The sequence below is a fragment of the Rhinatrema bivittatum genome, chromosome 19, assembly GCF_901001135.1.
Source record: "Rhinatrema bivittatum chromosome 19, aRhiBiv1.1, whole genome shotgun sequence".
Classification (NCBI taxonomy): domain Eukaryota; kingdom Metazoa; phylum Chordata; class Amphibia; order Gymnophiona; family Rhinatrematidae; genus Rhinatrema; species Rhinatrema bivittatum.
Window position 1 is genome coordinate 38,979,599 of NC_042633.1, and position 13,627 is coordinate 38,993,225.

At 54.4% G+C, this 13,627-nt stretch overlaps 1 protein-coding gene across 3 annotated transcripts; it reads right to left on the reverse strand.

Moving 5' to 3' along the window:
• Window positions 1-453: 453 nt before the first annotated feature.
• NIBAN3 (niban apoptosis regulator 3) lies at window positions 454-11,428 on the reverse strand. 3 transcript variants are annotated; one of them, XM_029585283.1, is made up of 12 exons: window positions 11,157-11,428; window positions 10,732-10,929; window positions 8,846-8,976; window positions 8,392-8,523; window positions 6,694-6,798; window positions 6,371-6,533; window positions 5,744-5,928; window positions 4,342-4,500; window positions 3,783-3,899; window positions 3,346-3,453; window positions 2,972-3,083; window positions 454-2,241 (listed from the first exon to the last, which is right to left on the reverse strand). In XM_029585283.1, exons 2-12 carry the CDS (start codon window positions 10,829-10,831, stop codon window positions 1,667-1,669), a joined length of 1,887 nt encoding a protein of 628 aa, XP_029441143.1. In that variant the 5' UTR covers window positions 10,832-10,929; window positions 11,157-11,428; the 3' UTR covers window positions 454-1,666. The 3 variants fall into 3 exon arrangements, with proteins under 3 accessions (XP_029441143.1, XP_029441144.1, XP_029441145.1); XM_029585284.1 differs by lacking the exon at window positions 10,732-10,929; XM_029585285.1 differs by lacking the exons at window positions 8,392-8,523; window positions 8,846-8,976; window positions 10,732-10,929; window positions 11,157-11,428 and adding exons at window positions 7,138-7,253; window positions 7,344-7,681.
• Window positions 11,429-13,627: the final 2,199 nt, after the last annotated feature.

Here is a 13,627-nt window from a genome sequence, read left to right on the forward strand (position 1 = left end):
CATATGCATTAGGGATATGAAACCATGTCCGTCTCTCTCTTTACCGTGTGACATTCATTCCCCACTCTCCCACACATTTTCTGTGTCACTCTCTCCTCCCCCTTACACATACACGTACGCACAGACACTCGGCCTATCCAATCTGGTAGGGCAACCCCAGTGCAATTCATGGACTTGTTCACGGGTCAAAATCTCCTTAGGCAAAAAACAGGAAAACTACAAGTTCCAGCTTGCACTGGGGCAGGAGACAAAAACCAGGATCAGATCCGCCTATTGGACGGGAGCTGGCAAGCACCGTTCTAGTTATGGTGCCAAGGGAGGCTGCCATCGGACCTGCACGTGGCTGCGTCCCGGGGAAGCCACAGCCCTGGTGCCTACAAAAATCAGAGCCAACAGCTAACCCAACCAGGCAATAAAAGGGGGGGATTGCAGAGAACACAGACCCGTCCAATCTTTTACTAGGAATTTGCAGATTTATTACATAAACCATTACAAGAGGGATTAAAAAAAACCCACAACAAAACTCTTAGAAACAGTTTCATTAATAAATTACACTTTCTAAAAGCCGCTCTGGTGGACCCGTCTGACACGAGGCAGCCTGTAACCTGCTTAAAACCGGACATCACGGAGCGGGAGAGACGCCAATGAGGAGCTGCGGAGTGAACCCACGCATTGGCGAGTAAAAGCATGAACTGTACCCACCGAAGCGGCTTCAGAAGACCGGGGGCACGACCTGGTCAAAGTGAAGCTGAACCAGACTGCAGTGCAGCAATGCAATGCAGGAGGAGATCAGCAAAGAGCAAACTGATGCAGTCCCACAAAAGCACGGAGGGAGCGGCGGGGAGACCATGCACACACCCCCCCACCCACCACCCAAGTTCCCTAGTTGCCCATGCCATGTTGGCCTATTCCGCTGCCGATGTAGCGGGAGGGCATAAGAGAGCGGTCGAGCATTTTGGAAGCATGCAAAGAAAGGGAGGGACCGATTTTGCCCAAGTTACAGAGGAAGAAATACAATTTTTACACTTTTACAGTTCGCCTCCTTTTGCAAACGATACAACTCAAAGCGGTAGGCAACGTTAATAAAAAAAATACCTGCAAGCACGGATCCCCCCCCCCCCCTCTCGTGCTGCTGCTTGCATCTGGGGCTCTCTTACCCTGCCGCACTAAATGTAAAATAACTCCTCCTTGGTCGGACGGATAGTCCGAGACCAGATGGGGAATTCACACGCAGGGCTCACCACAGACGGCCCGAGAACCGGGATAACACTGCCTCGATCGCGCCGCAGCTCTGCAGGTGATTATGGGCAAGGGCGGCGCTTCACGGAACCCGAGGTCCCACCGCCCCCCCCCCCCCCCCCCCCCACCGTCTGGGACGGCACCGGCGCCTGCAAGCCCAGATTCCAGTTCCACCACCGCCGTCGATTTCACTGGGCGACCTTCAGCTATTTCCCCGACCTGCTTGGGCCTGGATTTTAAGAGGCAAGGAAGCGGGACGCCGGCATCTCTACGGTGCTGCTACACAGAAAAATATTCTACCATAGTGATTAGTAATAATAAGGCTTTCTCGGTGACGGTTTAAAGGCTGGATTTAAATCAACAACTGTTAACACATCCCGGAGGCTTTCTTCTGCTGACTGCTAGCCCCCAGGGGCTTTAGGACCGTTCAGAAGGGAGAGGAGCCTGAAGGTGCCGTCTCTGGTCGTTTAAGTCCATTTCCAGTAGGTCCCGGTCCATCTGAAAGACTGCCATCTCCATGGCTAGAGAGCCCGTCCAGCAGCAGCTGCCTTTCGGCAGTGTCCAGCTCTAGGGGCCGCAGGTCGGCCCCCTCTGCTTCTCCGGGGACGTGCAGGTTCCCACGGGTTGTCCAGCCCGAGCTGCGAGGGCCGCGACGGGCCGAGCCTCCGCTGGGAACGGCCGGCGCCGGGCCCGCCCGCTCTCCGCTGCCAGGCAGAGCCGGGCGGGGAGCCGTCCGGAAGCTCCCGGACGAGACCCCGTCTTCCGGCCCCCCCGCACCAGCCGGGGCTCGGTTGCGTTCGGGAGTGCTTCCAGCCCGGCCGTCGCCGGAGGCGGCTGGATTCCCCTCGCTCCCCGGGGAGTCCTCCCCGCCACGTCCTCCCGGGCGGGGGCCCGGCGCCAGTCCCACCGTGTGCCCGGGCAGGTCCTCCGAGCTGCCGAAAACCGACACGAAGCTGTCGCTGTACAGGTTGTACCTGCTCCGGCCCGAGGCTTCTTTCAGACCTCGAGAGAAAAGAAAAAAAAAAATAATGGAAGATGTAGGAAAGGCCTGCGGGAAACTGCAAAGAAGTGAAAAGCCTTTTTTTTGCACATTCACCTGCGCATAACATATTCAGTAGAGAGGAGGAGAAACGTGTGCAGTTAAGACCCGAGTGCTAATTACACGCTGTTCACTTGGACTGTTAAAGGAGCAGCGCCAGGTGGAAACGGACGTCCCAGCACACTGGTCCCATGCTTGTCCTCACCCCCCCGTGATTCGTTCCCCTTTATATATATATATTAGAAAAAGAAAAGACCGTCGCTATGAAATTTTAGACCTGCTCCCTCATCTCGCTCGGTCCCGCCGAGGTCTGGAGGAGGAGCCACTGCTTTCTCCGTTTCTGCCTCGGCTCCGTCCGTGAGAAGCCCCGCAGCCCCTCCCCCCCCCCATCCACTGCAATGCAGAAGAGGCAGGGAAGCTAAGGTGGGGAGGGGGGAGGGGAGAGAGTGCCGACCGCCATCTTTAAAGCAGAGCCGCAAAAAATTATTCCAGTAAAGCAATTCTCCCCGAGGACCCTCCCCCCCCTCCAACGGCGGGAACGAAACGTCAATGCGCCAGGGTCTCCCGCCAAGAGCGCAGGCAAGACAAGAGTTTCGTTTTGTGTGGCTTCCTCCCCCTCTCCCCCCGGGGTTAATGTCGCTTCCGCGGTCTCTGGGGGGGGGTGGGGGCCATGACGCGATGGGAGAGTTGTACCTTTCCCGATGGCCTCCTGCAGCAGATCGAGGACGATCTCTTCGTAAATATTTTCCACGCTGACGACCGAGCTGCAGTCGGCGAAAACGTAGGTCTCGTACCTGGGCAGCTCCTGAGGAAACAAAGGAGACGGGGGCCGGAGAAGCAGCCACAGCCCGGGGGGGGGGGGGGGGCAGCGAGGCGATTCCCCCTCCGCCAACAGCCTGGGTCACGCGGGGCAGGCCGGTCCTCCCACACCTCCATTCTACCTACAGGCCTCCCTAAGACCCGTCCGTACCTCTCCACCCCCCTTCCAAAAACCGTTTCACGTAATACGGGTCCTCTCCTTCACCCGCTAACCGCTGTACGCGGTGAAGCACCTCCACCATCCTCACCAGTTTACAGCTGGGCTCCAGGCGCTGGAGCAGGAACGGGAGGAAGATCTGGACGAGAGCCTCCTGGGTGAACCGCTTCCGGATGGCACTGCTGTCGCAGTCAAACTTCTGAAAGAAAAAAAAAAAATCGGAGTACGAGTCCGCAACTGTGGCTAGAATCGGTTTCGGGGTGGACAATGAGGAGCAAGTGAAAAAAACAAACAAACTCAGGTTAAGCTCTGAGCAGAACGGCGAGTTAAGAGCCAAAGACGGGATTGGAGGGGAGAGAAATGTAGGGGGGGACGGGGGGGGGGGGGGGGGGGGGGGGGGGGGACCGGAGACCGACATCAGCCAAGAACGGGGATGAAGAGCCGTCACAGATCTATCTGAAGCACAGAGAGACCTTCCACCTAGCCGGAGACGTTTCCGGGACAGAAATCCCTGCAGGGGATTCTCACCTTAAACACCCGACCTTTGACTTTTTCCAAAGCCCGGATGACCTCAGGCGTGCCGACGATGCACTTTACGTGCAGGTTGGATAGATGCTGGAACGTGAAGACGAGGTTCTCCATTAACTAGAAAGAACAAGGACAAAAGTCGTTCAAGAGCTGGATGGCCACACAGCCTGATCAACTCATGTCGCATTCCAGCAACGTCCACCTCTGTACCTTCCCCCCTACCCTTCCTGGCCCTGAAAGTGTCCAGGCAGTGCTTGGAGTGGAACCGCCGGGCTGATCTGTCTCCGTGTCCTTTCCCCACTAGGCTATGCAATTACTGCGCATAGGCCTTCAGGAGCAACTAATATCAGGATATACCTATCCTGTTAACACCTGCAGAGCCCCAAAAGTGTGCATTCTGCCAGGGGATTGAAGGTGATATCAAAGTTAAAATTGTTAAGGGAAAAGCAGATTCCTTTCCCCTCCTTCCCCAGCCCCAAGCAAGACCTCTGATTCCCTTCCAGAAGTTGCATCTTCCTGACCTCAAGTCAGGTCTCAAAATGCTTGTCGCCTACCGTACCTCCTGCATGAGGTTCTGGGCTCTGAGCACCAGGCCGGCCACACTGTGAAAACCAAACCGATCTCCCAGCCCATGCAGCCCATCCAGAAAGAGTGTGGCCTTCTCGTAACACTGCTGCATCAGCACAGAGTTCCAGGGCATCTCAGTGAGGTTAAACACCTGGATCACACCAATTTGTTTTAGAAAATTTCAAGGCAAGTTACTATTAAAGTTACCCCTCCATCAACACCACATCATCCTGCTATGTATCCATCCCATCAACATCTAATACCATATTCAAACATCAATACAACTATCATCTACCCATTAGTCAATATATTAATTCACTGTCTACTGATCAATACTGTCATCCATCAATACATTCATCTTCTCATCCATCACTATATTCACTCATTATCTACCGTCCAGGATCATTCATTTATCCACAAATCAATATCGCCATCCATCATCTACCCATCCATCAATATATTCACTCATCTCCCTACCAATCAATATCATCCATAATCTACCCATCCATCAATCTCATTCATCTACTCACCCATCAATATATTTATTTTATTCATTTATCGATTTTTATATACCATCATTCGGTTTTGCCATCACAACGGTTTACAAGTTTCGATTGGAGAAAGATGATTTAAATGGGTAGTACAAAGATCATAATAATAGTACAGATAGGAACAGGTACAGTCAGGTCAAAGTACAGTCAGGTATATTCACTCATCTACCCTGTTGTCTACCACCAATCAATATCATCTATCTACCCATCCATCAATATCATTCACCTACTCACCCATCAATATATTCACTCATTATCTACCCTCTGTCACCTACCACCAATCAATATCATCCATTATCTACCCATCCCATGAATATCATGTATCTACTTATCCATCAATATAGTCACTCATTATCTACCCCCAATGTCACCATCCATCATCTACCCACCAATCAATATCATTCATCTACCCATCCATCATCAATCCATCAATATCATGTGCTCTTCCTCTACCCATCCATCAATATAGTCGCTCATTATCTACCCAATCACCATATTATCCACCACCTTCCTATCCATCAATATATTCATCCTTTCGTGTACCCAACCATTATGTATCAACCAGGTAAATCCATCACTCCACCGACCCATTCATCCAAATTATCCATCAGTTTAAACTTCCATCATCAGCTTTCCAATCTTCCATCTATCATAGATCCATGTGTTTATTCAATCAGGTATACCATCGGCTTCTCCATTCTCTCTTCACTCAGTTCCTCCCAACCATTCCTCTTCATCTGTCTTCCATTTACAATCCATCCATGTGTCTACTCTTCCTTCTGCCCTGTCCATCTGTGATTAATGCGTTCAGCCTCTCTTCACGCCTCCACCCTCGGATCTTACCTCCTGCAGCACTGCAGATGGATGGTTCTGAGCACTCCCGATTATCCTGTCGATCCTGCTGGCGAAGAGAGAGCGTACCTCCTCAAAGCCCGAGGTGATGGGCTCCAACAGCTCCTCGATCACATAATCCAGGGCTGGCTCCACGCTGCTGTCGCAGAGTGACCGCGCCGCGCCGTACACCATAGCTGTGAGGCATAAAAAGACAGTGCCAGCGGCGTGAGACGGGGACTTAGCAGGTCCTGCAGTATTCAGGATTCTGTATGGCGCGCGGCATGCAGGCCAGAGACGAAAGTTGCTGGAGTGTGCTACCATCCCAGCAGTCGGTGCTTTGCCCGGGATGCTGAGCCAGCACAGATTGTACTCCGACCTGCCCTTACCACTGCAGGCTCCAGCTGTTAGGACGGAAGATCTCCAAGAACACTGGTTTGTTTGTTTAGGGAAGGACACAGACGGGGGTCAGTGGAAAGCATTCTTCCCTCTGAATCTTTATCGACGCAGTTATCTCAGCACGGCGTTGGGGGGGGCACGCTGCTCCCCGAGTCATTACAGAACTCTAAAGCCTAGGACAAGCCATGTGTCAAATTCATAGCCCAGCCGCTCGCATAAGCGTTTCCCCCATGTTCTCACCTTGCATTTTCCCTGAAATCTGAGCCTTGAGTGTCAACATCTGGTCCAGGTCTGGGCGTATTTTCTTCTCCAGCTGCCTACGAAGCTCCGTTTCCTCCTCTTGATAAACCCGGAGTTCGGCAGAGACCTGTTCCAGAACCAGACCGTACACTTCCTGCAGGAACTGAGGGACGGACAGAGAGAGATGCGGGGGGGGATCAGGGTGTGCGCTCCCTGCAAGGGACAGAGATGTTGGGGGGTTGGAAATCAGGGTGGGCACATCCCGCGGGCACGGCGGCAGGGCGACTTTCCCCCCCTGTCTTACGGCACTCCGGGTAACTTACCGGGAAGCAGGTGCCCTTCTTTTTCCTCAGCGCGTCTTTGCCGGCCGGCGGAAGCTGGGTCTGCAGCCAGGGCACCAAATCCTGCATCGCCACGTTACTGAGGACCTGGAACGGGAGAAGCAGGCGGCGCGCTCCCTTCCCGTCGGCAGGACAGGAGCGGCCGCGGGCAGTGCTGTTAGCATGTGCGCAGGGGGTTAACAGCCTCCTTATAACGCGGATAATAATCACTGGCGCCTCACAGATTAGAAAGACGAGGAGGAATTAGCAGCGTGTTGGACGCTGGAGAGGGGGTGCACGGGAGTGAAAGGTCAAGTTACCCGGGCATCGGATACTAGGAGGGATGGTGAAGAACTGGGCTGCAGGGGTCATCGGAGGGAGGAGATATTAAGCAGCGCGCCGGATACAGGGGACGGGGGGACGGGACGACAGTGATTAGGAACAGACCTCGGCCATGTCACCCAGGAGGTGGTCGCCGGCTCCGTAGCTGCCTCTCTCCTGACGGTAGAAACGCACGGCCTCCGTGAACGCTTCCGCCGCGGCGCCGTCTCCCCGCTGCCGGGCTGGACCAGACAGGATTGTTACTACACGCGCAAAAGACCCACTCACCTGCCCACCCCCTTCCTCGCCCCGGGGGGGGGGGGCAGCATTACCTGTGTTGCGCCAGCGGATGGCGTCCCGGAGGACTGCTCGCCAGGCGCCCTGCGACTCTGCCGAGGTCAGGCAGAAGCAGAACTGCCGGCGGTAGGGGTGGAAGAGGAAGAGAGAAAACTCGGTAGGCGGGCACCCGAGGGCGTCCTTGCCGTGTGATCGACGGGGACCCTGGGGGGAAAAAAATAAATAAATAAGAATCGCGGTGAAAGATTCTTAGGAAGGCGCGAGGGCTGGGGGACGCCAGGGAGAGGCCCCCACACCTCTTCCCGCAGGCAGCCCGGCGTCCGCCCTGAGCGGGGAAGAAACGGCCATCAAACGAGATGCGCGTCGTTTTTCCGTCAAAGCCCCCCATTTTTCCATCAAAGCCCCCCCCCCCGCGGACGGCTTCAGAGACCCACGGCGTGAGAGGAGCTGAAGGAGAAGCACACGGAATACCCCGGGGATCCTCACCCGTCAGCTCCTGGCAGAAGGACTCCGTCGGGAATACTCGCTCAGCGAGGACGCCAGCCGATACCCCGTCAGAGCGGCGCGGCCCCGGGGCCTGCGGCCCTTGCCCTGGACCTGGGAGAGAGAGAGACACGGCAGCAGATGACTCGCCCGTTACCGGAGCCTCGGAGATCAACCTCCGGTCCCCCCCGACAGAGCGTGGAAAGGGGGGGGGGGTGAGGGTGAGGAGAGGCAGGAACAGTGCTCGGAGTGGAGGAGAAGGTCAGTGGGGATTACGTGGGTGGCTGCGTCGGGTGAGCGGCACAGACCTGGTTTTGCTCCCAGTGCATGCTGGGGGTCGTAGTTCCGATTCCCCCCCCCCTAAGTAGGAAAAATCAATACTACAACTCCCACCATGCAAAGGGGCAAAGCCAGGGGCTGGATCAGCCTCTTTGGTTGACCTGGAACGGGGCGACAATCCTGGCAGGTATCACGAAGGCTCGGAAGGCAGAACCTCCCACCCCTATCTTCCAGGAGACCCTCAGACGGGACACCCCCAGAACCCACCCACGCAATAAAGCAGGAGGCTGGGTTTGCTCGTGCCGTGGCCCCCCCGGTTACCTCTCTGTAACGGAACCACTCCAGGCTGAAGTCTCCTCGGACGGTGACGTAGCTCTCTGTCCACCTGTCCGCTTTGTCCTCGTAGTGCAGCAGGAATCCCTCGTGAAGGACGCCGTCCGGATTCTTGCACAGCTGGGGGGGGGGGGGGAGGGGGAAACCACGTCAGGGACGATTTACGCCTTAGAGGCAGCAGGATAAAACGGGGTTATACCTGTCCCCGGGGAGGAGGGGGCGGCCCACATCTGAAATACTCCCCCCCCCCCCCTCCCATGGAGATTGGGGCGGGGACCCGTCCGTTTTGCCTGCTATAATTCAGTTATGTAAAAAGTTATTAATATTGTTCTTGTTAGAGCAGCTGAGCGCCTGCTGGCAACAGTAACTCAGTTCCTCCTGCGGAGGAGCCGCTGACGGGGGGGGGTGTCCGAGTTTGGGGGCTAGGGCAGATGGCGCTGACCTTGTTCTGGAGGAGCTGCAGTCCGTGTTTCCCGGGCGGCTCCAGCTCCCCGTGCACCTGCCGGAGAAACGCCAAGGCGAGCTGTCTTCTGTAGTAGGGCATGAAGCTCCTCAGCACGGCGCCCGTCCGACCTGCGTAGAGAGGGGGGACGAGGGCAGCGGGTAAGAGACCATGGAGGGGGGGGGGGGACTGTTCCAGAGGGGTGCGACACCTGTTAACCCCCAACCCTTTTTCCATATCGCAGGCAAACCAAGCCGAGTTCAACCCCCCCCACCCTGATCTGATGACAAAAGATGCGCCGGGAATTAAAGACTTCTGGGGTGACTGAAACGAGTCGCTATTCTACTTCCAGGAGAAATGTTCAACCCGCTTCGTCCTTTCTGCGTTTTATTAAGGGCTTGGGTACACTCCGATACCGAGGGACTGCAGGTGGCACTCTCGTTATCTACGGCAGTGCCCAAAGTTTTGCTCTCTGACTCCACCTGCTGGCAGGGGTGCACAACCCACTTCTCTGGACTGATCTGGGTACATACAGGGAACTAATGGAATCAGAGAAATACTGAGGGAGTGCAGGAGCCACACTGGGTTATGTACAGTGTCAGTGAGACTCTCTGTCTCCATCTGCTGGCAGAGAGGTAAAAGCCAGGAGTCTGGACTGATCTGGGTATGTACAGGGAACTGCTGGAGACAGAGAAATACTGAGGGACTGCAGGAGCCACAATGGGTTATGTACAGTGTCAGTGAGACTCTCTGTCTCCATCTGCTGGCAGAGAGGTAAAAGCCAGGAGTCTGGACTGATCTGGGTACATACAGGGAACTGCTGGAGACAGAGAAATACTGAGGGACTGCAGGGGGCACACTGGGTTATGTACAGTGTCAGTGAGACTCTCTCTGTCTCCATCTGCTGGCAGAGAGGTAAAACCCAGGAGTCTGGACTGATCTGGGTATGTACAGGGAACTGCTGGAGACAGAGAAATACTGAGGGACTGCAGGGGGCACACTGGTATATATGGCAGTGCCCAAGGTTCTAATTGTTCTCTGACTCCACCTCCTGGTAGGGGTACACAACCCGCTTCTCTGGACTGATATGGGTATGTTTAGGAACTGTAGTTCTGATTTCCCCATTGCAGGCCCCTAACTTTAGACCCTTGCGAGTACTGGGGTAAAGCCAGGACCGGATTCGCCAGTTTCTTATGACACGGAGACAGGTAGGACCCCCTTGGACAGTGCTCCCAAGCACTTCCCCTGGCATCATCCCTCCCCCAAACCTCCGCTCCAGATGGAGAAACACAAGGAAAGCCAGGGCACAAAGAGCCGTTCAGCAAAGCCGTGGGAAGGCCGGGAGGGGATTTCTAATGAGTGTGGACAATGGGTCCTTATGCAGAAGCTGTGAAGCTTAACCCCAGCGTTACAGAGCTTCCTTTCCATGCAGATCCGGGGAAGGGAAACTGTGCAGCTGCACTGCCGAGGGTGCCAACAATTCCAGGGCATTAGAGGGGTAGACCGAGCCAGTCCTGGTTTTATGCACTGCCCCCCCCCCCACCCCACCCAGTGCATGCAGGGAAACGTAGTTCTCTTTCTTAGGGCAATCAGAAGTGCATCTCCCCTCGTGCAGTGAAGGGGGTGAAACCAGGACAGGTCACGGGCATGCAGCAGCGCGCCGCACCCACGTAACCGAACCCCCCCCCCCCCCCCCGGCAGCCTCTGCAGAGGACCCGAGAACCGGTGGGCAGAGAGACCGAAATCAGCCCCTCCACGAGGCTGAGAGACACGTTAGCAGGGGATGGAGGTTGAGAGCCACCTTTCCCTGTGGTCAATATCCCCCCATTAGGGCGTCATCCCCCCCCCCAACCTACTGCACGATGGCCCTCCGGCTCCCCCCTCACCTCGCAGATACCGCTGCTGTCGCTTGTCCAGCCGGCTGGAGTGCCCTCCTCCCATTTTCCACCAGGGTGCTGCGAGCCGGGCGCTCCTCAGCGTGCGCATCGGGTTAAAAGAGAGCGGCCATTGCTCCCCGCCGAGAGGGCCCGAGCCAGACCCGATCGCACCTCCGCGCCTTTCCCCCCACCGAGCAACTGCTGCTGCTGGATATTAAAAAATGAATACCACATCGTAAACACTCTTGCACGCTCTCGCTCATGCATATTCATTGCGGACAGCCCGAGAGCCAGGACCCAGCTGAATAAACGCGTGTTTGACAGCACTGTCCTTAGCACCCACGCGCAGGGAGCGCGCCAAGGGAAAACTCCTCCGCTTACCGACAGACAGACAGACACGCGGCCACGCTCTCCCCCACCCCCCTCCTCCTTACCACTCAAACCAGATGCCGCGCCGCACTAACAGGATACCGAAAACTATTAGAAGAAAAAAATAAAAGCATTAGATCAGCGTCACCTCCAAAGTCAGAGGTGACCCTGCGCCCAGCTTGGGAGCGAGGGATCCCAACCTCGCCGAGAACGGCCCGGACGGGGTCCACCCCACCCACCCCGACTTTCTCTGGTGCCAGGGCCTCGGAGGGAAGCGTGGGTTAGAAATGGCAGATGCAGAGCCGTCCACCCGCCCTCTCGAGTTTCTGCCCTGTGGGTTTAGAGGGCGCACTGAGCACCTCCCCCCACCGATCTCTTAAAAATAAACTCGCAACTCGGGCCAGTAGGCGTAAGCCATAACTGAGTTTTGTGGTGGGCACAAGGTTAACATGGGGGGTGGGCTGAAGGGCACCCAGGCTGAGAGTCACTCCTTGTATTCTCACTGATAAATAGCGCCAGGTACTGCACCCTACAGAGGCTTCCTAAGTAGTTTGCAGCAACAGCCATTATTATGCATCTTGCATGAAAACTTTAAAGCATCCTACCTCCATCATTTCAAGCACTTACCAGCATTGAAAATTCCTTATTAATCCGTCTTAATTTAATTTATATTTATTGCACTTTATAAATGCACAAGTAGATCATGTAAAAAGCAAACAGAGCCAATCATGTGATAAAACAAATATCAATGTATTCTTTCATGAATCCTCTTTGCAGAAAGCCAGAAATCATCATAACTACAATAAATAGATTTAAATCATCATCAGAACAGGGACAGAGCAGAGCTGCAACAATTCCTAATACAACCAAACATGCACAAAATATTCCAATGCTGCAGTCACCTCAGCGAAAAATAATAGTCCTCCACTGCTAAACCTTTTGTGAAGTGACACAAACCCCTGCAAAGAAAGAGACCTCTCAAACCCCGCCACACCGACTCTCAGGACTCAAATAACAGCAACCTTAGGAAAAAGCAGCAATGCCCTCCCCATGGAGCTTCGGTACACGCAGCGCACGTCGGCTCTGCGCACAGCGCCGTGTGCAGTACGTGCATTACTTACTAGGAGCAGAACACAATTAAAAGCTGGGCGCAAGGGCCGCATGCACACCTTGCTGCAGCCTGCGTAGGGGCCCGAAACCTGTACATAAAATTTTAAGCGCGGGCCATCTGAACACGCAGTTACCATCGCCAACGGCTCTGGCGGCGAAGAAACATGAGCGCCTTTCTCTCTCTGCGCTGCTTTTCATACTTGTTCCATGTAAAGCCTGTTGCTAGTTTTGTTCTTTGTAAACCGACGAGATGTTGCCAACGTACGTCGGTATAGAAATGCCACTAAATAAAATAAATAAATATGAGGGCTGCACAGTCTGACCTGGAGTCTTGCTTACGTCAGCTCCGTGAGGAAGCCCAGGGAGAGTTGGCCTCTTCGGTCGGACTTTGCTAAACCTGGCTCCTCCCATCCAGAGGATGGGTCAGCCACAGCCTTAACCGGAAAGTACCCCGGACTGAGTATCCCCCCAGGACTGGGTCATCCATGGGAGAGGGAAATTTAGCTTCATCTACCCCAGTACCCTCTTGGGTGGAGTTCTTTTAAGGCCTTCCAGCCTTCGTACAGGTGCAGTCTGCTGCCTCACTGGCCCCTCAACCGGTAAGCCCTCCCTCTCCCAGGCCTATCCACAGACCTCGCAACATGCCTCGCCTCACCCAGGTATCCCTGGCAGGGACCCCGGATGGCACGGACCAAGAAGAGGATCCAGATTCCTTAGAAGAAGGGGAAATTACACATGTTGGGTTCCATATTAGGAGCTACAACCCAAGAAAGAGATCTAGACGTCATAGTGGATAACACATTGAAATCGTCGGCTCAGTGAGCTGCAGCAGTCAAAAAAGCAAACAGAATGTTAGGAATTATTAGGAAGGGAATGGTGAATAAAAAGGAAAATGTCATAATGCCTCTGTATCGCTCCATGTGAGACCGCACCTTGATACTGTGTACAATTCTGGTCGCCGCATCTCAAAAAAGATATAATTGCGATGGAGAAGGTACAGAGTAGCAAAAAAAAATAGATGCCTCAATCTTTTCCAATGTTTATTAAAATAGAGACGTGTTCTTTAAAGTGCCCGACTCCGGCCGAGTTTCGCAGCTTGACAGCCGCTGCCTCAGGGGCTTGAACACTTCAATTTCAAAGATGAAGCTCAGCAAATTTGGTTTCATCCAGTGAACAACAAATGTCTGACCAACTTTCAAAAAGAGCAGCACCTGCTCACGGTCTCGGTATGTTGCTGAGTTTCATCTTTGAAATTGAAGTGTTCAAGCCCCTGAGGCAGCGGCTGTCAAGCTGCGAAACTCGGCCGGAGTCGGGCACTTTAAGAACACGTCTCTATTTTAATAAACATTGGAAAAGATTGAGGCATCTATTCTTTTTTGTTTTTCCTGACGGCTATCATAGATCGCCTACCTCTTTGCTTTCTTGA

Coding starts and splice junctions, on each gene's coding strand:
- NIBAN3 (XM_029585283.1), bottom strand. CDS start 10,831: ATGCGCACGCTGAGGAGCGCCCGGCTCGCAGCACCCTGGTGGAAAATG. Junction 8,524..8,845: donor TGCAGCTCCTCCAGAACAAG/GTCAGCGCCATC, acceptor CCCCCCCCCCAG/CTGTGCAAGAATCCGGACGG. Junction 2,242..2,971: donor GCAGGAGGCCATCGGGAAAG/GTACAACTCTCC, acceptor TTTTCTCTCGAG/GTCTGAAAGAAGCCTCGGGC.